Source organism: Trachurus trachurus (genome assembly GCF_905171665.1).
Source record: "Trachurus trachurus genome assembly, chromosome: 9".
NCBI lineage: Eukaryota > Metazoa > Chordata > Actinopteri > Carangiformes > Carangidae > Trachurus > Trachurus trachurus.
Window position 1 is genome coordinate 4,049,263 of NC_139895.1, and position 25,630 is coordinate 4,074,892.

Below are 25,630 nucleotides of genomic sequence, written 5' to 3' on the forward strand. Positions count from 1 at the left end.
AAGATTCACAAGATACTGTTGGAAGCAGCTGATTAAACTGTCAAAGTAAAAGTTCACTCACTTGTGAACAGTTTTTGTTTTATTAGGCTACTACTACTACTACTAATAATAATAATAATAATAATAATAATAATAATAATAATAATAATAATAATAATAATAATAATAATAATAATAATAAAAATGATAATATGTGTCAATGTATTGAACTGCTTTATATGGAACTGATGTTTGTCATGATTTGTCTCCTGTTCCCTGTCCTGTTTTATTTTGAAGTTACATATCTTGTCTTCCTGTGTTTTCCCTCATGTGTCTCACCTGTCTTTGATGGCCCCACCTGTCTTGTTTCCTCATGTATTTAACCTCAGTGTTTTCAAGGGGGTGGATACATAGATACTAGATGTCTCACCTGACACTGCTGGTCAATGACACGGCATCACCACACAGTCATCTTGGCTCGGTCCACTCGCTCCCTCACAGCGTTATGTCTATGGTGCATGTTCTACTAAAATAACCAGAATTGGCAGTTGATAACTTGAATTGCATTTAATGGGCCCGATCGTGTGCACCATGTGCTTTGACTCGCTGGTGTAACCGGTCATCTGAAGAAAGAAAATCTGATTTATTCACTTAGACATTTGTGAAAGTGAAAAAGAGTCCCCACATTTAGGATCTTGTAGTCAATGTTTATTTATTGAAGCTGTTCACAGAATCTCCCACAACAGGGAAATAAAGAAAAGCTCCTCAAACAGAGAAAGTCGTCAGTATTGAAGCACAATGCAGAGTCATAAGACACATCATAACACCTATGTTATCTCTTATGTTGTGAAGGGGATGTCTCAGCCGTCTGCATACCCCCACCATCTAGGCTGCTTTGCTAATTATAACTAGACTGAGACAAAACAAAACAAAACAGGACATATAATCAACAAGGTCAAATGAACACTAGCTATTTTTCCATCAACAGTGAATAGAGAGAGATAGGGGTCATGAGCTGCAGTGAACATTATGGTCAGGATTTGTTTTGGCTCATTTCTCTAACCACTGAGCAGCCAATGGCAACTATTGAAGAAAAAAAGACTTGGTTACATACTGACCCCCCTCTCTGCCTCCTATTTCCTGTCTCTCTCAACTCTCCTGTCCATTAAAGGCGAAAAAGACCCCCCCCCCCCCTCAAAAAAAAGAAAAGAAAATGAAAGCATGAAACTCACACATAAATGAACATTTGATCAACAAGGTCAAATTAACACTCAGTATTTTTCCATAAACAGGGAAGAGAGAGAGATTGGGGTAATGACCTGCAGTGAACATCATGGTCAGGATTTGAACTGGCAATATTTGTTTTGGCTAATTTCTCTAACCACACTCGACCACTAAGAAGCCCATCACAACTATTGAACTGAATTAATTAAAAAAATGTGTTGTATTGTATTTAAGCTGCAGATGCAGCCTCAGGTGATCCGTCCTTCACGTGTCTCCACATGTTGAATCCTCCAGGATTCTCTCTGATGTCCTCCTCAGATGATCTCATGCCTGCCTCAGACAATATAAGATGTATCTTCTCCCTGCTCCCTTTGGTAACTGACAGGAGTTGGGAAGAGAGAGCACGTCTCTCTCACCTTAGCTTCTCTCCACTGGCTTCCTGTAGGATTTAGAGTAGACTTCAAAATCCTTCTGCTGACTAGCTTCTATCCTATCTGAAAGAACCCATTAGGGCCATCGGCAATCACACTGAGTCCTGGCCCCTACAGCTATGAATCACTAGCTATGAGTCTAAATCACTTGATGGGAATCACTGTGTTGTGTTCAAAACAACTTGAGAATATTTAGATGATAAACATGCTGCTGTTTGATGATGGAGGACAACTGGTTTTAACAGGTTTGTTTTCTCGCGACATTTTAGTATGTGCTACATGTAGAGCTACTTCAGCAACAATTACTTTCTGTTTCAGCTTAATGGGAAAAACAGACAAAAAACTCACAAAAAACATATTAATCAGAAAAAAACACAACTCTTTGCTCTTCACAGTGAATTACTGAGACAGACAGTTGACAAACAGTAAAATGGGGGACAGAGAATCCCCCCCCCCCCCCCCCCCCCACCCACATAAACACACTTTTTACAGTTTGAAAGTAGGCTCAGGCTGTAATTTCAAAACCCTGCACGTAGCCTACTGGCCGCACGGAAGAAATGGCATAATTTGAGTTCTACACAGGCAGAAATCGAGTGCGCTATGTGCACACAAATTTGCCATTTCCTACAGTGGTGAGTCAAAAAGCAAAATATTCCCTCCCTCCTTTTGGAAGAGCATCCAGGATGTTGCACCACTGCCTCCTACTGGGGTAAAATAACTCCTACAGTTCATCTGTCTGGTAACGTTGTGTTATTATCTCATAGCGTGGTGAATGTGCAGGTCACAACTTGTCCACCAGAGCGTTGTGGAGTTGTTGGATTGTGTATTTGATGAGTTTGATGAGGGAAACCAAGAAATCCCATGAGGGATTATGGCAATGGGCCAATTTGTCAAAATGTTGAACTATCCTTTTACTGTAAAGCTCAGGAATTTGAGCCTGGTGATGAACAGACAGGTGGAGCAACATGGGAGTGAGTATAAAAGTCACACTTTGTAAAAAAAACAAAAAACAAGTTTGACTCTTTCACGTCGTCTCCTGTGAAACCTGACACTTCCTGGTCCAGGTGTCATGTGACCTGTGCAGCAGAGAAGATCTTGGATGTTTTTAATCTTTGTCCTCAAACTGAATCCAACCAGAAACAATGAAAGTGAAATGTGTAGTTTGTAATGTGTATTTGATCTCATCTGAATAAAGGCCAGAGGTGTCTCTGTTGAACACTGTGGCAGTAAGGTTGACCTTTGACCTTTTAGATATAAAAATATCATCACTTTCTCATTTTTGATCGACACAATTAAAGTGTCGTCTGGTTCCATCACATCAAAGTTCTCCCTCAACCACCAGCAGCAATATTAACACATGTTTTATGAATCATTAAATCACACTTGGACTACAAAACAAAAACAACAATAAGTCTGGAGCTGCACTGATGAGTGTGTAGACAACGGAGGGAGTGAAGCTTTTTATAGTTTATTAATGTCAGTGTGTAGAGAAGTGAAGTGGTTTTTAATGAGCTGGTGTCTGGGCTCAGGACAGAACCAGTTCTCCTCTCATTGAGCCACTAGGTGGCGCTGTTGTTGAGTTTAAAACTGGAGCTGATCAGTGGAGCTTCATGTTCCTCAACACGGGTTGTTACTGAAGTCACTGGAACTGCAATCAGCTGTTTCAGTCAATCAACTCAGTCACAGACAGAACCACTGGCAATGAAATATATTTGGTGGGGAAGAAAGAAACAGACACGTATAGTTCATAACATGGTTTATTGATAAATGTATGTGAATGAAGCAAAGCATTAGCAAGTGGTGTTAAGTGGAAAAACATGTTACATCAGTCCGTCCTCTACAAAACGTAATTCATGACACATCAATAATACAGAACCAGATGACACACACAACACCCCCCAATAGGAATGGGCAATATTTTATCGTTTGCGATATATCGTCGAAAAATTTCCCCACAATAAGAATTTGTCACATTGCGATAATAAAGATAAATTCCAGTTTTGTTTTTGTTCTTTTAACTATTCAGATTTACTCCCATTTGATGACATTGTGTGCATCCACGCACTTGCAGTCCAGCTCACGTGAGAGGCACCTGCGTGCAGACCTGACCTCTTGGCTCATGTAAAGAACAATAACAAACATGGCGGAAGGCAGAGCTGAGAGCGAGGAGCTCGTTACTAAACGAGGCTCCAGCATTTGAATAAATGTTGAATCTGTTCTCACATTTCAAACTTGTTTGATTTGAGTCATTAGCCTACAGTTTTGCAGTACAGGTGAATTGGTATTTATTTATCGTCACGTTTATCGCTACCGGGATGAATGGCAGAAATTATCGTGATACATTTTTTAGTCCATATTGCCCATCTCGACCCCCCACCACATCACATAGTTACAGAGTGTACAGAAATAAATGATAGATGTCAGATTAAATGTCAGAGTCCAGACAGCAGATTGTTACATTCAGCAGCTGTTGAACTGTTGCTGTTGGTCCGTTCTACATCGCTGCTGATCCACTGAAAACTTCTTTGGTCTCTTTGGACTCTTCTTTTTCTATAAAGAGAAAGAAGGTTAAAGTTGTGGATGAAGTGCAGTGAGTGTTGAAGCCTCCATGTTTCTAGAGACAGAGACAGTCAGCAGTTTGACTCTGAGCTGAAGAGACAGGATTCATAAAGTTACATGTCTGTCATTAATGGATGTGAGGCTGCTGTCGTCTCTACTGGTCAGTAGAATATTAGATTATCTATTACTGGTTTAATCTGAACTCAGTAAAAACAACAGAGTGTGTGTTCCCTCCTGACTGAGAACACATCATGTTACGTGTGTGTGTTTCATTCATGTGTGTGTCCCTAAGAAGAATCGTTGTGACTTGACTCACCTTTAAATATGTCACTGTGGCACATACATATATTAATTATTAATTCATATTATATGTTTCTATTTAATGTAAATAAAACTCTGTTCCCTCACAGTGAGCTGATCCTCATGAGTTTCAGATCTGCTGCCACAGTAAGAGACAGAACAAAGAGCACATATGAATGTATTGCTGTGTTCAATCCTGGAGATAAAATCTATAAATGTGAATCTGACTAAACAGCAGAGTAGTTCTGACTGTCCAGTTCAATTCAGATTCAAACATAAATTTTGATTTGAAATCAGATCTGATCCAACACAGTTGATCTAGATTAGATTGTAGTGACAACACTGTCCTGGGGTCAGAGCCAAGATGGCTGCTGAGGGGTCAAACTTCTCTAGAAGGATTTTACTCTATGAACTCACCGCTCCCCATGTTCAGCTCGTTTTCCAAAAACCTCACTGGTTGTTTTCTGATTGTAAACAAAAGCAACATTTTAGTATGTGTTATATATAGAGCTACTTCAGCAACATTTACTCTTTACATTAGCACACTGTCACTGAGAGCACATTCATTATAGAGACTGGTTCTGTGTTACATCAGTTAGCCTTCTAGCCTGTTAGCTTCCAACCTACTAACGTCCAGAAAACTGATCTGGATCATGTGTCAGACTCTGATCCTTAGTGTCCTCAGCATCAGAGCTGCTGTCCAGAGGAGAGACAATCATCTAAACTTCCTTCAGTGGAACTCATGGTCTGTCTGAGGCTTCACATGAGAAACTGACCAACAGGAGGAAACTCACTGAACAAAAAAAAGAGAAATAGGCTGTGGTTTTACATATAGCTAAAACATAATTCTTTGCTCTTCACAGTGGAGCATGTAGACACATTTTTGAAAGGCAGAAAGCCTAAATGTTGGTTGTGGATCACGTTAATGAGGAAAGTAGCTCCAGTGCAAATAGGATATAATTTATTAACACATGGTGTTTCGATTGGATGTGCGTGTTGGTTTTTTCACTTTTGTCACGTTAATGATTAAACACATAATAAAGTAAAAGGCTGAAAATGCCCCACAACAGGGACCGAAGCTCAAAAGTGAAACTAGACCTAGACCTAGACCACACCCTAGTGAACATGGTGATTTTCTTTTAAGGGACCATCATCTGGCAGGGGGACTAGCAATGGAAATCAGCCTAATGCTGCAATTGGGTACAGCCGCATCCCCTTGGAGGGAGTGCTGAATGTTGTACATTGTCCTCCATAAGCAAATAAATTGAAACTGAAATTGAACATCAGAAGTAGCTTCCCCCAAAACCTTCATGTAAATCTACTTGATTACAGCTAAATGTCACATATTGAAGGTTGAACCTGAGTAAAGGTCCAGAGGTTTCAGTAGCAAAGTGAAACCTCCTGAAACTATTAAATCCAAGCTGTCACTCAGAAAACGTCCTGGATCTGATCCATCGTTACATGTAGAGACAGTGTTCAACACTGATGTTTCACTGTCCACACACAGCTGCTTCTTTATTCATCCACTAGTTTTAGCAGTGGAGAGGAAATTAACACAATAGAAAAGTCTACCAAACAGTCCACAGTATCATAATGATCAACTCTATAACTACAGTACAAACGGACGTTCAGTCACTTTAAGTCTTTTTACCTGTTTTTGTTGAGTTTACTCACCAGATTAAAGCTGCGTCTCAACAGGTTCTGCAGGTCACACTGAGAGAAGGAATATAGGCTACTGGTTATCACTCTTAAGTGAACAGTAAAGAGTTTTACCTGAATCAGAATCAAAGTCCACAGCATAGTATTTTAAAGTGGCTATAATACTGTAACAACTTGTCATTTAAGAGTCATGTGAGAGGATGAGATCAGGTCCTGTATGTTTTATGAGTCACACTGCTGCTGGTAGAGGTTTCATGGAAGACGTGACGTGTACTGTACCCTGGTGGCGAATATGTAAACCATCAATAAACTGAACAAAAGCGGTCAATAAAACTGAGACTTCCTCCACTCGCCTCTCTCCTCCCACAGAGCAGGTGATTCAGCTCCTTCTATCTACAGGAATCATCCCCAGTGCCCACGTGACCCAAGTCCTGTGTATAACGGGGGACAGCTCTCCATTCAGACACACCTGCAGTCCGACACACCGCTGTCCTGAAACCCCCCACCCCCCCACTCTGAAACACCGCTATTCCGAACGTCCCCTTGAAACAGGATGAGAAAGCAACAGTAGAAGACATCCTAGATACTTTCAGATCACATTGTTTGCCTAAGACAAATACCGTGTTTCAAAGATATCAGTTTTGGGCCCACCGAGCGATGGGGGTGGGGTGGGGGGTTATCAATACAACATCATTTTAATTATTATTATTTTATTCTAGCTACTACATTACATTTTTACAACTTATATATATATATATTTTTATTACCGATATATTAGGCTATAGCTGTACATAATACAGTTAAGCTTTTTTTTCTTCTTTTTTTACTACATTACTGTTAGAGTAGACCTTAAAGCAGAAGTAAGTGATATATTTGTGTTAATATAAGTCTTAAATAGTTGTATCTTCCGACAGCAATCACTTACATAGAGTGTTTGGACTGAAACACGGGTCTGTCAGTCACTCTGCTCTGCTCTGAGTCGAGGAGAAAACATTTATCGTATCCTACAGTTTTTATCCAATGAGGAGAGAGAACGGCATGCAGGGCTGTGTGTGCAGCCAAGGGACGCCGTGAATGTGGCGACGTAGCGACGAGGACTGTTATGGTGCGTTCAAGGAAACTCGTATTTTTCTGACCGTGAAGTGGTACCAGTTCGATCTGGTACGAGTTCACCGGTCAGAAGTTACGAGTGGCCGTTATAGTGACTTTCACCGGTAAAACAGGTCGGAAAAACACGAGTGGGTTGCCTGGAACGCTACAAAGTCGTAAGTTGTGACTTGAAGCTGTAATTTACGATTTCAAAAGCCTGCCTGGAACGCAGCATTAGCGAAAACGACCGGACCACTTACTTCTGCTTTAAATATGATGGGCTTTTGGTAGCCTACAGACAGTCACAGTTTGAGGAGCAGTGAACTATCGTCCTCGTAGCTTTAAAAACTCCGTCGAGCGACGGTCATGTTTCAGGTGACTGACCAGGTTTGCTCGCGCTATTTTCCCTCCTCGTGGAGCTTCCTTGGAACATTTATTACAGATATCCAGCGAACTGTCTTCTTTATTACCGTCCCACAGCGCCGTCATGTTGTGTTTACAAACCCAGTAAGCACATTGTGCTGCGTTCACATGTTGACAGAAGTTCCCTGTTCCCGTTTTGCCGAGCCGTTCTTCAGACCTTTTTATGTTCATATTTCTATGGTTTATGTGTAATAAGGGTAATTGGGATAAGTCAAGTCAAGTCGGCAACTACCAAAATTATGACCGAGTTGACGAGTTGTTTGACGAAATGAGGGACTATTCTGATTTCAGTCAGAAAATTGTTTTTCCGATTATAGGGAGCCCACTTGAACGCAGCATTCACTGCAGGCCGCAGGTCTCATGTAGGAGTAGAGCAGAGGCTCTGAGTGAGAGCGCTTCAAAAAAAAAAAACGACCCATACCGCAGTGCTGACAAAAAATATATAATAAATCTTATCGGGCCGATAAGTTTATGATATCGGATTCATCGAAATGACGTCATAATTTCCTGATATCGGGCCGATAATTATCGGACCGATAACTATCGTGCATCCCTAAGTGTAACTCATGGTCTGTCTGAGGCTTCACAGGAGGCCAACTGACCAACACTCATGGGCGTGGTAGTGGGCCCATGAAAATCCTGATTTTTTTTTTTTTTTTTGTGTGTGATGTTTTTATTTTGAATGAATTTACCCCCCCACCCGACGGAAACACGCATGCACTGGCATGGATAGGGGCCCACTGACATTACAAGTGTACGGGGCCCAGAATTTGGTGCTACGCCCCTGCTACTAAACAGACTTGTTCTTCACAGTGGAGCACAGAGACAGACTGTTTAAAGAGGGTAAAGTGTTGGTTGTGGTTCATGTTGTTAATTAAACCTAATGTAGCTATGTGACCGAGACCTCCGTTACACCTATAGAACTAACCACACTGTGACAGGCCTCTGTTATCAGATCAAAACAAAGATGGTGGTCAGCATCAGCAGCGTCATCAAAAGACCTGTTAATGATGTTTTCTAAAAGCTGTCAGTCCCCTGGTTCAGTCCAACACACTGGTTCATCTAACGTCTCAGTAAAGACACAAACAACCTGAACCTGAACTACACACAGCCGAGGGTTATCGATCTATCAATATTCAATAAATGATGTAAATCTATAGGCTAACTGTTGAATAATTACAGTAACGCTATGAAACATCCAGGACACAAACAGAAGCGTTTCACTCACTGTAACTACGTCTTTACATCTGTTTTTGTCGAGTTTACTCACCAGATATAAACTGCGTCACCACAGGCACCGACCGAGGCTCAGAAGTGAAAGTGAAGTGGAGACTGGACAGGAAGCAGCAGCTGGAGGTCTGCAACCAGACCCTCTTGCATTCTTTTCTGTTGTGTTTATTATAAACAGAGTCCAGGATGTTGCACTATTGCCTTCTACTGGGGAGAAATAACTCCTACAGACTTCTCCTCACTCCTCCACTCATGTTCTTCAGTCACTTCCTGCTCTCTTTATTCTCTTTATGTAATATTTATTCATGTTCTACAGTTTGTTGTTTCTGCCTCCATCGCTCATCCCTGTCTGGATGTTTCTCTTCAGTCTCTTCCCTGTGTTCTGGATGATGTATAAAAGTCTTCCCTTCTTCTCTTGACCCCTGTTCTGTTTCCACCTTTTATTGATTTCTCTCTAAATCCTGCAGACTGCTGGATGTCTCATCAGATTTTATTACAGTTTCTCTTCAAACAACAGAAAACTGACTGTTTTTTTTTTTTTACATTTATATAAAAACTAAAACCACCAAACTCCTGTTTGTTTTATTCCTCAGTTACAGGAAACATGGTCAACGTTTCCTTTCAGAGTAAAAGTCTTGATTAATGACCTGAAGTGTCACAGTGTGAGAGTGGAGTTGACCTTTGACCTGTGGATATTAAATATCATCATTTCATCATTTTTGATTGACAGCAGTAAAGTGTCCTATTACTTTAGAAGGGTTACATCACAACCACCAGCTGCAACACTATGAAATTAAATGTGAAAAAAATATATATGAAAGTGAACATTTCTAATATAAATGTACTCATTTTGACTCTGAGTCTATTACTGTAAATAAGTGAAATAAATACATAAATCACTTTATCTCATAATCATTTCATTGCTAATGGAAACTTCTCTTCTTGTTTTCATTTTCATTAGTTTGACTGTTTCACGTCGTCTCTGTTTGACTTTTCTTTAAACTTTGTCCTCAAACTGAATCCAACCAGAAACAATGAAGCTGAGCTGCTGGTGAAAAACGTGTGTGTGTGTGTGTGTGTGTGTGTGTGTGTGTGTGTGTGTGTGTGTGTGTGTGTGTGTGTGTGTGTGTGTGTGTGTGTGTGTGTGTGTGTGTGTGTGTGTGTGTGTGTGTGTGTAAAGGTCTGTACATGGAACATTTGTTGTGGAATCAACAGTTTTTCTGTTAATTAACTAAATCAACTGTTGAGTAATTCTTCATTTATAAAATATTATATTTACAATATAAACTACAGATTATTGCATTCTGCATTTTACAATAACTGAGATACAATGGTTTTAGATACTATATTTAAAAAACTGGTTAATTAATATTGTGGAACAGTAAGTAGGTTAATAAGGTGAAATAAGGCTTTTCATGGAAACATAAAAACAACCAGTTTGGCTCTAGTAGGACAGACTGGGGATGGTTACATGGGTCAGTTGTGACACTTCCAATTCCTCCAATCAGGAACAAGTAATGAATCACCTGATTGACTCTGTATGTGCTCAGTTTAGTCCTTCTTCCATATATGAAGAAGTAGCAGCCTGTGGCAGACAGAATGAAAACTCATTTTGATGTAAGAAAGTCTTTTTCCCTCCATTTAGTGAAGTTGCAGCATTTCTCTCTTGCAGTTGGTTTGAGGCTTTTGTGTTTTGATATTTGCTGCATTTTTCTTTTGCATGTTTTTGCTTCTGCATCGTTTCTGTGATTGCAACATTTTTCTATTGAATTTGTTTTATGTGTTTGTGTTTTTGGTTTTGTATTATTCCTGGGTTTGCAGTGTTAGGCTGTTTGCAGTGCGTTTGCCCTTGTCAGCCACAGTAAATCAGTCACAGAGAGAATCACTGGCAATAAAAAGAAAACTATTTGGGAAAAAAGAAACAGACACGTCACGTATAGCTCATAACATGGTTTATTTATAAATGTAGGTAAAATAAAGCAAAGCATTAGCAAGTGGTGTGAAGTGGAAAAACATGTTACATTAGTCCGTCCTCTACAAAATGTGATTCATGACTAATCATCTAGAACCAGATAACACATACAATGAAAGTACTGAATCACTAGGGTTTGTTTACTGTGTGTATACGTTCACAGAACGTGCTACATAGACGTTCATGAGCGACATGACCCTTCTTTGAGTGGTGTGTGGTTCAATTAACGAATCAGGTCAGGAAGTGATTGTATTGTATTGTATTTTATTAACACATGAAAGATATATAAAACAGCAATATTAAAAAGTAGCACAACAACAAAAAACATACAAAGTATACAGTATAGACTATAATGACTAGATAACTTGATAGATCATTTATGAATAAGGGGTGGGAGTAAATACGTTTTACTTCTTCCCACTCCTTTTTGGATATGAAAACAAACAAACAAAATCAAATTATCTTTATTTTCAATTTATTTTATATTTTTGTTCATATGTTGTCTTGTTATGTCTGTCCATTTCTGTATTATGTTTTATTTATTTTAACATGTCCAAAATAAACTTAAACTAAACTAAACTAAAAAAGCTCCAGACCTTCAGACCTTCAGACCTTCAACACAGCTGTTGGAGTTGCGGTCGACTTCCTTCATCATCAGACTGAACGTCTCCAGGTCCAAACGTCCTCTGAGCTGCTGAGGTTTGGACACTGGACAACAACAGAGACCTTTCTTCCCTCCAGAGACTAATGGACCTCCTCCCCTCCCTCTGTGTCCTCGTTGCAGGTCTCCCTGACCTGGTCCCAGACCCCTACTACATCCAGATCGCCACCTACATCCAGCGGCTGCCCATGTACAACCTGCGCTGTGCAGCCGAGGAGAACTGCCTGGCCTCGTAAGAACATTAACACCTGCAGCTTCTCTTCCCTCACGCTTTAATGTTTCAAACATTTATAAACTCAGCAGCGACACAAACCTCTCAGAAACCAAGTCCCACTCAGACCATCAATCATCCTCCAACCCAACCAGTTATTACACAGCTGTGATGTTTCCATGGCACAGCGCTCCACACTGTCCATGACACTTCATCCACAGCTTTTAAAATTACAAATGAATGTAAGTAAGTGTGAACTGTTATCCTGGCTGTTTGTTGGTTAATAAATATGCAAACAATTAACAACATTGGACTCAAATTCACACGTAAAACAAACATTAACACCAGATAAATGTAGGTCAGATTAATGAATTAAGACTTCTTTATCACTGTTCATATTTGTGACTTATTTCTAGCTCATTTATGAATTTAAAAAAAAATTGTATGTACAGTGTTGGGATGACCTCCACCTGCAGCACCATCAACACCCACCAGGTGGCAGCAGGAAGTCAATAATCTGTGATTGATTGATGACTTCCAATCTGGTTTAAGTCAGTGTTTGAGTCAGAGTTTATATGAAGGCTGCAAAAAAACAAAAACACAAAACAAATATCATGTTTTAGTCTGCAGTGCCCTTATTGATTACTGTTTTTTCTTTTTTTTCCCCCTTTTACAATGCATTCTATGAAGTAACATGAACATGGGGTGTTTTCTGTTATAGTAGTACAATAAAATAAGTAATTAATCAAGTACATCTTGATATAGAAAGAAAAAAAGCAATGACGAGAACAAAATAAGGGTATTTCAGTGAAATATACCTTTTCCATTGTTTCCAGATGCCTTTAAATTCACATTGCTGAAGCCTCATTGAATAAGTGGTTCTTTCCATTACAAATATAGGCTATTGTAAATTATATCATAATGTCTGGCTCACTAAACTCAGTATTCATGTTTATTCACAACATAATTATTAATTTTATTCTGACCTGTGTTCCTGTGGTTCTCCTCCAGCTCTGCAGCTCATTCCCACGACTACGACACCAGGGTTCTGCTGAGGTTTCCTCAGAGAGTGAAGAACCAGGGAACGGCTGACTTCCTGCCCAGTAAACCTCGCTACGCCTGGGAGTGGCACAGCTGCCACAAGTAGGTGTCAGCCAGGTGACAAGGTAATGAATAGATTAGTGTGTTAGCTGATGATCTGATGGTGTCTCTCTCTCTCTCTCTGTCTCTCAGTCACTTCCACAGCATGGACGAGTTCAGTCTGTACGAGCTGCTGGACTACCAGACCCAGAGCCAGGTCGCCGAGGGCCACAAGGCCAGCTTCTGTCTGGAGGACACGTCCTGTGACCCGGGATACTACCGCCGCTTCGCCTGCACCTCACACACTCAGGTACAAACACCGCTGAACGTCATCTACAACAGAAACCTTGTTACGGGTCAGTCTGTGGATATGAAGCTTTAAGAAACCAGAAACAGGGAAAGGAACAAGGACATGAGGACAGAAGGAGCTAGGATGGAGGACAGTGAGGAAGGATGGAAGGACAGATGGAGCATGTTTCAATATGGTTTTTCAGTGTTAGAGTAATTTTAGGTTAAAAAACAAAAAGAAGAGAGACTGAAGGACATTTACCAGGGTTAAACTCTTTTCAAACTTTCAGGTTTAGCCAGAAGAAATATCTTTTTTCTATAAAGGATGGAAACATGTCCTAAATTTGCAAGATGATGACTTTTCATCTTGAAGAAAAATATGCAATTTTTTTTTCTTATAAAAATTATATATATATTTTAAAAATCCTCATTTTGAGTGTTTTTCTTGAACATTTATGAGTTTTTCTTGTCTTCAACTTCATTTTTCTTTTCACATTTTTACCTACAATGGCCCTAATGTCATATTAATGTGTAAGATATTATGATAATGATGTAGCTACATGTACTTTTGTGACTATATGAAAGTGCTTTGTATATTATTAACTGTAATGATTTAAAATAAATGTGTTACAGAGACATGATGTGATACAGTAAAAAGTACAATATAATGGCTTCAACTGAAAATTGTGTGTGTGTGTGTAGGGTTTGAGTCCTGGTTGCTACGACACCTACAACGCCGACATCGACTGTCAGTGGATCGACATCACCGACGTCTCACCTGGAAAATACATCCTCAAGGTTTGAGACGGTTGAAATGAGACAAATGTAGTAAATTTATATAGTAAATTAAACTTATAGAGCATCCCATGAGTTCTTCCGCCTCAGGAAATAGTCCCTCACAGATCCATTAGCCTGTTTGAACTGAGAGAAGCTGCAGGATTGTGAACTGCACCTTTAACAGATACAGTGTGTAATAGTGTGTGTGTGTTTCTGTGTGTGTGTCAGGTGACGGTGAACCCCCGGCAGCAGGTCCCAGAGTCCAACTTCAACAACAACGTGGTCCGCTGTGACGTCCAGTACACCGGCAACGCCGCGCACGTGTCGGGCTGCACCATGACGTCGTAAGTCACTTCCTGTTGTGGTGGCAAAAAATGTTGTTCCTTCACCAAAATATTAAAAAAGGATGAGTGGACACGTCAGCTGTCTTTCTTGAGTTTTAATAAAAGGCATTCATGAATGGAGTCACACACAAACAACCGAACAGGAGTACAGTCAGTGAGTGAGTGAGCTGAAGAAGTTTAGAGACACGCTATCTTATAGTAAAACAAAGCTTTGAACAGACAAAATATATGGCGCCATGCCTGGCTTTACCCCCTGATAGTGAGAGTGGTAAATCCACAGGCACTGTGTCAAAGCGATCCTTCAGGTCCTGACCTCGGGCCTGCTAAGTGTGGATATTGCTTCCCCTGATAAGGCCACATAAATTGTCAGCACAGGAATGTTCACTTGAATAACATGTTTGTGCCCCAGTCTTAAAGCACACACCTGAATAACATGCTATACCAAAATTTCCCATTACATTCCACCCTTTTTAGCATTTTTATGCTAAACCAAACAAGAAACAGGAAATTTTGTACTGAACTACCCCATGACCTTTGGTGCCCTGCCCCGCACCAGCCAAACGCCAGCACCCCCAGTCTCCAACTCGGGAGTTTACAGACCCCAGGCAGAGGACCCCAGGTCACAGGCACAGACGAGCCAAAACCCCTCCCCTCACTTGACAAGAGGAGGGTAAAAGACTCATCCGTCTAGCTGCTCTTAACTTAAGATAAAAGGGGAAAAACCTCGAATATGATGAGGAAAAAATCCCATAATCAATACTAAACTAAACTACTTCAAATAATATGCAGAAGACCCAGAATAACACAAAACAAATCAAATCAAACTGTGAGACTAAAAAACGTAAGGAAAAAGATTACAATCATAACACGGTGTAAGCTGATAAATCAAACATCTCCAAAAACCATGACCGTTGTTCAACTATAAGTAGAAATCACTAACATTGATTACACGAGTGTAATTAGACTAATAATAAAAGAAAGCAAAATGTAACAGTTCTTTTCACATGTCCTGGCACACACTTCTCCATGAGTTAACCCTTCGTGACAAGGCTAATGCTTGATTCCCTCTCATACATCAACAGGACATGACAGCTCCAATACAGTTCAGAACAACACGCATAAAAACATAAGTTGCACATCAGTGAGGAATGATTAAGGCAAAATACAAAGTTAAAGCAACTCATCGTCCTCCCCAAAAGGGGGGAAACCCACTCGTCATTCCAGTCCATCACTGATTTCACCAATGGTACGAATAACCAAAAACATGAAACAATCAGAGATATCAAAACTGTGTTTGTGAAATTCAGACTTTCAGTAATCACCGTCATGTCCAGCAGTAGAAACAAAATCACAAGCAATGATAAAATACTACTGTTAAAGATAAGCAAAAACATCAAACTCACACATATAGCAATGCATGAAAACCAAACATGGTGCTTTGTGATTATCTTAAACTGAAAACATAAAAAAAACAACTTTATTGTTTACATCACTCAATGTGAAAAATTATCAACACTGAATATGGAAACTTAAAGGAGCTCATCCCGCAACTCTGTAGTTCTTGTGAGAGTGAGAGTGATCCTAAAGTCAATGTTTATGAGAATTGAAACCTGCGACCATATCAGGTCACATCTGAAGATGTCCAAGTTGTCGTCCCACATTACCTGTCGCCACCACAGGTTGTCCACGTGCTGATGTACCCAGAGACTGCTCTCTGGGTGTAACACGATCCCGAGTGAACAAACTGCGCTTCTCTGAGTAGTAGGATTTGTGGTCCTTTGGGAAAAGTGGAGTTGTTTTCAAAACAACTGTGGAAACATTCCAGGAACAAACCTTCAGCCCCTCGTAACTCACAACAGTTGCGTTGAATCCTCAGCCGTTCCTCTGTCGGGTTGTGAACTACGAGTGCAGGGCCATGTCATTCTGGGTAAAAGCAATCATTGCCCCCAGAATTTTAGGAAGAGGTGTTCAACGGCACAGAGTTACCTTTGTCATGTGACAGGGCAGCGCAAGCACGGCAGCTTGCGTTGGTCAGCACCCTTGCAGCTCTCATCACTGCCCTGCATCCGACGTTGTCCTCCAGCTCGATGTTGTGTTACTCACGGTAACAGCAGATGTCTTCACCAGAATGCAAAGCGTGTGGTGTAGATTTGTGGCCTGGGTGAGGTGAATCTGTCATGACGTTGTTGCTCGTCCTGCGGTTGTAGATCTCCTTCAGTAACAGCACCGACAGCCACGCGGTGATGGAGATAACCAGCAGGAAGCTGGTCGCCACCCTTAGGCCGCACCCGAGCTGCTTACAGGGATGTCATGGTCGTTCACCACGATGTAGTCACCTGACCTGCGGTCACACAGCTCTGTGTCTGCTGGCCCTGTAGGGCAACCTCCACCTGTTGGTAAAATTTATACGAAAAACAAACAACAGGAAAAAACAAACAAACAGACAACAACGAGAATGCACAATACCACATCATTCATCCACACACTGGCCAGTGATTTCATACATACTTCAATCATTCATCCTTCCCCCTTTTTGACACATGGTTCAACCCATGTGTCAACTTCACACACTGTGGAGAAAACATAAACAAGGGAAACAGCAGAGACTGCTGTTCTCTGGTTTTCCACACGGCCCTCTCTTGCCAGAGAGGCTCATATCAACAAGTTGGCTATCTCAGCGGTAGCCACAACTGTGGGGATGGAACGGGGGTGTTAGAGAAAAACAACGGACACATACTTAATGAGACAAAAGTAGCCTTGAAGCTGCGACTGCAGCTGCATCTGTCCTGGTATCACCTAGAGAGAAAATGTCAATGTTGTTTACGTGAACTTTCGCACAGCAATTTGTTATGTCGGTACCAGCAGTTCAACCAAAAAGAAATATCAATTAATGCTGATCATTTAGGTTTTCCTGTTGAAGTCGTCTCCATTCACCCAAATATGTCCAACATCCTGAAAATTTAACACTCTTCAAAAAAAAAAAAATACTGAGTAGAGTATCCTTTAACTCTGGCCTGTGGGAGAAAAACATACATTATGATGGCCACATGGTCATGTGGCTTTCCGTCCTCAGCTGTTGGAAGGAGAGTAACAGGGTTAAAAACAGTACATGACAGAAGTCAGAATCCCTCCTTCTCGTCAACAGTCCTGGTCAAAGGTCATGAGCAGTCAGTCAGTCCAAGTACTGGAGGTGCTTTGTAAAGCTACTTTAAAGTCACTACAACACTTTGTCAGCCTCCACAGTCGTCAGTGTCAAACCTAAGTGACAGGGTCTGAGCTTTAGGCCTTGTCCATAAGCAATTGCTGCGAATGGTGCCTAAATTACTGCACAACGAGCGACCCATTGTCTGCTAGCTTCTCATGGCCAAAAAGTATATCACTTTTAATGAATTTACAGAATTGAAATGTATTTATTCATTTATTTTTTGGATGAGGGGGATCTTCCCTCTGTTAAGATCATGTGACCCAAGATGTGACCTCTGTGGCAACAAACTACATGTTGGACAGGCTGGCCTAGTGCCCCTGTTCACCCAGATGGGTCAAAAGAGCCCGAGCAGCTTTAACGCATCTCTCTCTGGTCTCACTTGCAATCAAGATACCATCACCATTCTGCAACAAAGCACGTTTCTCTGGCAACACCAGAGGCTCCAGGCTGTCCCCCAGAGTAAAGCAATAAATCGTTGAAGATTTACACCAACCCTGACACAACCGAGCAAAACGCATACACCTTCCCACCAACAAAAGGCAAAACCAAAATTGACTGTCAAACTTACATGAAAGCGTTTAAAAAGATCAACAACTAAAAACCATTTACTATTTGTTGGAATTCTAAACAAAATTGTGTACGGATTCTGTACCATCGGCGCCCTGGCCTGCACAGCAACTTTTACAGCCTGCAGGTCTTGCACAAATCTCCACTCCGCAGGCTCGCCCTCAGGTCGAATCTTATGCACCAGAAAAAATGGGGGTTCTCACTGGAGAACCAGCACATGGCACAATCACACCAGCTTTCAACAAAGCATCATACACAGGCCTAAAGCCTTCAACTGCTTCATGTCTGAGAGGATACTGGTTACAACAGGGACAAAACAGTGTGATTTAGGCTAATCGTTATAACAACAGGCTCATAATTGTTTTTAATCAGAAACGTCATGCTTACTTTTAGCCCAGAGATGACTGAGAATATCTTTTAATTCCGAGATCTCTTCAACAGATTTAAACAGTTTCTTGTCTATGTGAAAATTGGGATAGTCAAAGAAAAATATGATCTCATCCTCAACTTCAACATCATTATTCAACAATTTGCAATTTGCCCTCAGGACTTCTTTAAAGTGCACCTGAGGATCAGCTGTAGCCTTCTAGTTTGAGGAAGCATTTAGCTTCTCTACCCAATTTTCCAAGTTTGTACATGCAGGATTCACCAATGAGATGTGTGGTTCAGATTGTTGAGGCAATACATTTAACATTATCTCAAAATAACCTATTTGCATTCAAACAATCCCCGCCTAGCATTATTTAATCAGTGATACTCCTACTGTCATAATAGGAGTGTATGTGTGTACTGCAGCGCAGGCATGTGACGTCAATGTGTGTGTGTGCTCGGAGCTGCAGCACAACAGAGCAGGGGGAGAGTACTTTCCCCCAGCATGATTTGTGTGTCGGGGTGGTGGAAAAGCATTGATAGTTTTTTACCCTTATCTCACTTATACCCCGTTGGTGTACAAATCAAAGATAACCCTAATAAACAAATAAAATCATTTTTCATAAATTTAAAACTGGAAATGTTTCCCAAATTAGGATCAAATGCATTTTAGTGGAGCTAAAAACTTCCCTCCCACACCAACTGTCTACTGATACGTGGTGCTGAGTTTAAGCTATTTATTATCAAATTCACAGCTGCTTAACTAGAATCAGTGGCCCCGGATTCGACCCGATCCAGATATTTCAACATGTCTATCATCATTGTGTACCTAGGTTCTAGTTGTGTGTGTTGTAGTTCTGCTTCGAGGCTCTGAACTGTTTCTAGCATGAGCTCAGTGTCAGTATCAGTGTTACGGCGTGCAGCATGTGTATCAGTGTGTGTGTTAGTGTAGGTGTTCTCACGTGTTTCCAATGCGCTCCCAGCTGCCGGCCCAGTGTCTCCACCAGACCCGTCCCGGCCTGCACTTCCACCATATAGTAGTGAGTCCCAATTCACCCTCTCTCTCCTCTCATTGGGGCAGTACCGTGCCCAGTGTCCTATCTTGCCACACCGAAAGCATCGGCCCCCCCTTTCGTTGCCGCGACCTGCTGCTCCGCGTCCGCAGCCGGCATGGCCCCGGCCTCGGTTCTGAGACCTGCGTCGCGGGTGGAGTTGGCGGTCGCGGCCACAGCTGCCCCCTCTGTCACCACTGTCCATGTTCTTTATCAGTTCTGCAGTCAAGACTGCTTCAATGGCATAAGCCTCCACTAACCAGCCACTGTCCATGGCATGGACACGGGCTGCTCACATTGTTCTTTTTCCCCGGGCTTGGGGAGCGCCAGGCAGGGTGGGAGCTGCTGCTGCTGGTGATGATGATGATGAGGAGAAACATCCTGAAGTGACGATGAAGGTGGGGGTGGAGGTGGATGGCACGGTGCAGTCGAGTCCAGGTCTGGATCCAGCTTCAGACACTGGGGCACGGTCCTGTTGGAGCCCTGCCTACACTCTGCTTCACACATCCACATGTCAAAAGCTTTCCAATTTATCCTAATTCCCTTCTTGCTTTTATTATTCCGACGCAGCAGTCTCGCATTTAAAGCCTTTAACTCTTCAACGCTCAGGCTGCCCATTTTTGGAAATTTTAAATTCTCTGACCCACAGATCTAATTGGGCTATGGCTTCCTCTCCATAGTTATCTGTCATGTACTTTATATTTGGGGCTTCGTAATCTGGTCCCTCGGATAGATTACATCCAGAGGGTTTGCTTTGTTTCGTTCCCATGATTGTATTCTCTCAGACGTTTGCAAGTTTAATTTTCACAAAAGAAAAACAGTAGGCCACTCAGATTTAGATTATCTTACTTACTCACCGTTCAAATTTGAATCTTTAAAATCTTTAAGCATAATAAATTTAGATTTAATTTCAGAATAACCGCAATTTAGATTATTTTCTGTTTTAAAGAAAAGAGAAGAAGAGTAGCACTGCTAAATTTTAATTTTAAATTTACTCTTTAACTTTAACCGGATTCCGACTTTAATTATTTTCTCAAAATTAAATTGTAGTTCTCCAGACAGTCAAAATTGTTTCTTCTCCTTACTCCGCCTGTCTTAGTGTTGTAGCCCCTAAGTGCCTCAGACTCCCGGGTCTGGCTTACTGCAGGTTCCTAGAACCTGAAGCCCCAAGTCCTCGACTTGAGGGAAGTCTACCGCTCCCTGACACTTGGCCTCCCCCGAATAGGAAGCCGAGTTGTCCGGCACGTCTGCCGCCACTACTGCGAACTCAGTAGGTAGAGACGGGACTTTGGCCCTTTCTTTTCTCAAAACTCACCAGAAAAAGACAGCGAGGTGTTTTCTGTAGCCACCGAGTTCGTTGGACCCCGAACGGTGAGGGGACTCTCAGTCCTCCGGACGTCAGGCCCTCTTCTCAACCTTCCTTGACGGGGGAGTCCGAGGTGTGCGCTTTAATCACCTTCGGTCCAGAAACGAAAAATCCGCTCACAGATGGGGTCCCTTCGTGGTCGCCAAATTGTGGTGGCAAAAAATGTTGTTCCTTCACCAAAATATTAAAAAAGGATGAGTGGACACGTCAGCTGTCTTTCTTGAGTTTTAATAAAAGGCATTCATGAATGGAGTCACACACAAACAACCGAACAGGAGTACAGTCAGTGAGTGAGTGAGCTGAAGAAGTTTAGAGACACGCTATCTTATAGTAAAACAAAGCTTTGAACAGACAAAATATATGGCGCCATGCCTGGCTTTACCCCCTGATAGTGAGAGTGGTAAATCCACAGGCACTGTGTCAAAGCGATCCTTCAGGTCCTGACCTCGGGCCTGCTAAGTGTGGATATTGCTTCCCCTGATAAGGCCACATAAATTGTCAGCACAGGAATGTTCACTTGAATAACATGTTTGTGCCCCAGTCTTAAAGCACACACCTGAATAACATGCTATACCAAAATTTCCCATTACACTGTTTACGTTCAAGTCTTCACCTTCATCATGTTTACACTTTAGACATTATTGTTATATTATATCTATCATTGTATGGAATTACTTTTGTAACAAATCAATCCAAACAAAACCTCTTCAATGTCAAACTAAAATAAATCAATCAAAGACAATGGGGAGGTTTGTGTCAGAACTGCAAGCAAAAACTCAGTAGTCCAGGCAAAATAGCGTTTTCCGACAGACTAATTGTAACAGAATGTTTTTCACCATACATCATTTCTATGAGGTGTCCAGAACAACATACTAAAAGTCCTAAGAAATCCTAGTTGGGGAAATATGTTTAATTCTCATCAATCCAAGATTGATTTACTGTATAAAGTCTATGGTGCCAATAAGGCCAGAAAACAGTACACCTCAATGGGGCTTTTTTTTTTCCTTTACTGCTATCATAATGGAATTTTACACAATGAAAGTATCCATGAAATGTAACATTTTTTGTATTACAAGTTTCTTTGAAAATGAATTTGAATATGCAAATGAGCCTTACACTAATCGAATATGCCCAAAATACACCCAAATAGGATTTTTCCCCCCTTTACTCCTACAGTGGGTACTAGTTTCATTTGGACGGTTTCACGCGAGATTCACGCGTGAGTCACGGGAGGCTCACGCGGATTTTTTGTGGAGGAGTAATTGTGTTTTCACCAGAAGCTGCAATGTGCCCAAACAACCGCCAGGTGGCATCTGTGAGCAGCAGAGCGCCTCTATAAGAGAGCAGCACGGAGAAGTGAACACGAATGGGGAATGCAATATAATAATAATACAGTAGCCTATAGTTTTTCCATGAGAAAAATGTAACGACGGCAGCTATACGTCTCACTCTCTTTTATCGATCCTCTTGTCAGCCCCAAACACACCCATCTGCACCGCGATTATGGACCACAGCGTGGTTTTCTACACAGCAGCTAATTAACTCAGTGGGTGATGCTGCCGGTGTGTTTTTAAAATGAGCCAACTACTGTAGGCTACAGTAGTGTTCATTCCCCACCTTGTTTGACTGAGAGTGTAGCTGGATGATTTCTCATGAATGAACGGGCAATAGCCTACCGTAAAACACCAAATAAAGGCCCGGGCGTTTATTTGCTTAAATCGCTCAAATCAACAGGCGTTTATTAGGGACCTGCGTTTATTTGGGACCTGCGTTTATTAATTGTGTTCAACCTGGACCTCCTTCTGGGGAAAGAGGCTTCACTCTGTGGCGGCAGGCGGCGGTGGAATGATACGTGCGTTCCTCAAGGCATTACTACAGCCGGGGCGGACTTGTTCTCTGTCTCGCTGACCTCCGCGGTCCTGGCCCGCACAGGTATCAGGAGACTGAGACCCCCGTCATGTCGGTCCTCCGCCCTTACTGATCCGCAAGTTGCAAAAACCCTGCGGACGCCCAGTCTCTCCACTCCTCTCCCCACTTCAGCAGCTGTGTTGGCTCGCTCCACCGTCCTTTTTTTTTTGATTGAATGAAGTAGGCCTATAACTAATAATAATGCAACTTATAGCCTAACTAAATATGCGTATGAGTAATCAGAGAACAGTAGGCTGTTTACGCTACTTTTAAAAGTCATTTAAAACGAGGAGCGAGCCGAGCCGACACTGTGCAGCCCAGGACAGGTGCTGAAGTGAGGATGAGAGGAGTGTACAGACCGGGCAGGAGCAACCAGCCCAGAGGCGATCACTGATATAGCCTATATGTGCGGCTATATATACCGTATGTGTGTGTTTGTGTAATGCAGGGCAAGGCAAGGCAAGGCAAGGCAATTTTATTTGTATAGCCCGTTTTTACAAACAGTTTGTCTCAAAGGGCTTTACATGGCATCGTAACAACATCCTCTGTCCTTAGACCCTCACATCGACTGAGGAAAAACTCCATGGAAACCCTTTTAACAGGGAAAAACAGGAGAAACCTCAGGGTGAGCAACAGAGGAGGGATCCCTCACCCAGGACGGACAGACGTGCAATAGATGTTGTTACAGACAAGAAAACAGTTTACAGTTTGTCACAGAATGTGCGGAATATGGAAATGTTAGCAGGGGTTGATGAGGGCAGTCTCTAGTGAGGGGAGGGGGGGGGGCAGGGAGAGCCGGTCAGCTCGATGGGAGGACTGGGTGGCAGACTGGTCCATGGGAAGGGAGGGGAGGCCGGTCTAACGGCAGGGGAAGGGGTGGGAGGGGGGCGATGTAGGCGGCGGCTGGTGCAGAGAGATGGAGCTCCGGTGGATCTGCGGAAACACAGAGAGAGAGTGCGAGACACCAAGGCCAAACTACAAAGTGCAACAGAAAATGACAGTTCAAAAATATACTGAGGAGAGGAGAGGAGAGGAGGGGAGAGGAGAGGAGAGGAGAGGAAAGGAGAGGGCTCTGTGTGACCAGATGTGTCCCCAGCAGTCTAAGCCTATAGCAGCGTAGCTATAAAATGGTTCAGAGCTACCTGAACCAGCCCTAACTAAAAGCCCTGTCATAAAGGAAGGTCTTAAGTCTAGACTTAAATGTAGTTAGAGTGTCTGCCTCTCTGACCCATGGAGAGAGCTGGTTCCACAGTAAAGGAGCCCGGTAACTGAAGGCTCTACCTCCCACACAGTTGTCTGGACAGCAGGCATTTTTCTCACAACCAACCTCAAAAGCGAGGGCAGGTCCGCCGAAGCATAATTCCGCCCGTTATCTTTGTTGTCACTTTGTTGTCGCTCCACAGAGCGCACATGGCTACTTAATTATGCACGTGCTGACCATATATGGTTGTGAGGCATTCTGGGGGTGGAATATGAGGTGTGTTCATGTCCGCACCATTCTTGGGTCCGGTGTGATGTATCAATGGAATATTGCGGAGAGTTGTGCGTACGCACAGCTTGATCAGTGTTTCCCACAGAAAAAATAAATAAATAAATAAATGTGTCCACGGCACGTGTGTTTACGTGCGGGCACCGCACGCGAGAGAGGCGGCAGGTTGAGAGGCTGACTGGCGGAGATGAGAGATGGTGCATGGTTATTAAAAAAAAAACACCATCTCTGATCTCTGCCTGCACATAGACAGACACAGGTTCACATACAGACAGGGGCGCACGGCAAATGCAGCTGCAGCGCTATTAAACTAGAGCAACAGCAACTCTCATATTTAAATTGTGTTTTATATTGATTTCATATATTTCACTGATTGCAATTAGGCTATAGAATGATAGTGTGTGTTTTATTGAAAGTGAGGCTATAGGTGAAAATCGCTACAGTGGGGTTTATATGCAGCGGTCTGTAGGACCATAGACACATCAGCGACACATTAGCACCTTCATTTATCTCTGATCAATAGGTGTGCTTGTGGACACTTCACTCAAGTAGGCTACAGCCCTGCCCCCCACAGAACTTCACACAGCTGTTCAGTCAGCTTAGAAAAACCGGTTCTTACAATAGCTACCTCTCCTCACACTTTTCATAAGCCGGAGGACAAAACTGTAGGCTTCATTGTTTCGTTTCATTTCGTTAAGTGAAAATCATCTCTGAATTATGGAACTAAAAATAAAATAGGCCTATCTTTAAAAAAAAAAGATCCTATGATATTTAGCCTAATTGCATTATTTTTATTCAAATGTGACTGAGACCTTTATCTACCTAAACAGAGGGTAACATGAATAAATATCCTGTTTTGTATTTTTCTGGAAACTGTTACATTATGTAATGTGACCGCGGCACCCCCCCCCCCCCCCCCCTCTCTCCCTCCCGAATTGGGCATATTATGATAAATATAACTGTAGATGAAAACAGTAATTGAAGAAAAAAATAAGCTATTGTCGGCCCGAGGTATAAATGCCCAGAAATCGAATGTTTCATTTGTGTAAGTTGTAGCTTCAGAAACCATCACACATGGAAAAGTCACGGACTGAGAGACCTGTAGTTTTAATGTAAACAAAGTCATTTACGTAAGAAAAACACAAACGTCTGTGTGAGACCATCTGGGTGGTTCTAGTGTTAACATTAGCCTAATGAAGAATGAAGAAAACACGTTACAAATGAACTATGACCGAATTGACAGCAGAAAGGAAATTTAAATCGAATGCAACTGTAACTTGTAATCCAAGATGCTTCAGCCTCTTGGATGAGAGGTGAAACCTAGACAAATAACCAAGTCCAGTTGCATTCGATTTAAATTTCCTTGAGATAACTATGACCGGGAGTCCGGGACAAACGAGAACATTCACAGGCTTAGTGCATGTGCACACGCCGGCCGGAGTCAACT

At 42.0% G+C, this 25,630-nt stretch overlaps 1 protein-coding gene and 1 long non-coding RNA gene across 2 annotated transcripts in view; one reads left to right on the top strand and one right to left on the bottom strand.

Moving 5' to 3' along the window:
• LOC310991392 overlaps positions 1-25,630 on the bottom strand; it is a 276,237-nt gene that overhangs the window by 42,046 nt on the left and 208,561 nt on the right. The window lies entirely within an intron of this gene.
• On the top strand, positions 10,366-14,231 carry LOC310991828 (protein-lysine 6-oxidase-like; the record flags this gene model as incomplete). Its single annotated transcript, XM_083979759.1, has 6 exons — positions 10,366-10,369; positions 11,651-11,759; positions 12,750-12,881; positions 12,972-13,128; positions 13,809-13,904; positions 14,112-14,231. 6 exons carry the CDS (start codon positions 10,366-10,368, stop codon positions 14,229-14,231), a joined length of 618 nt encoding a protein of 205 aa, XP_083835885.1.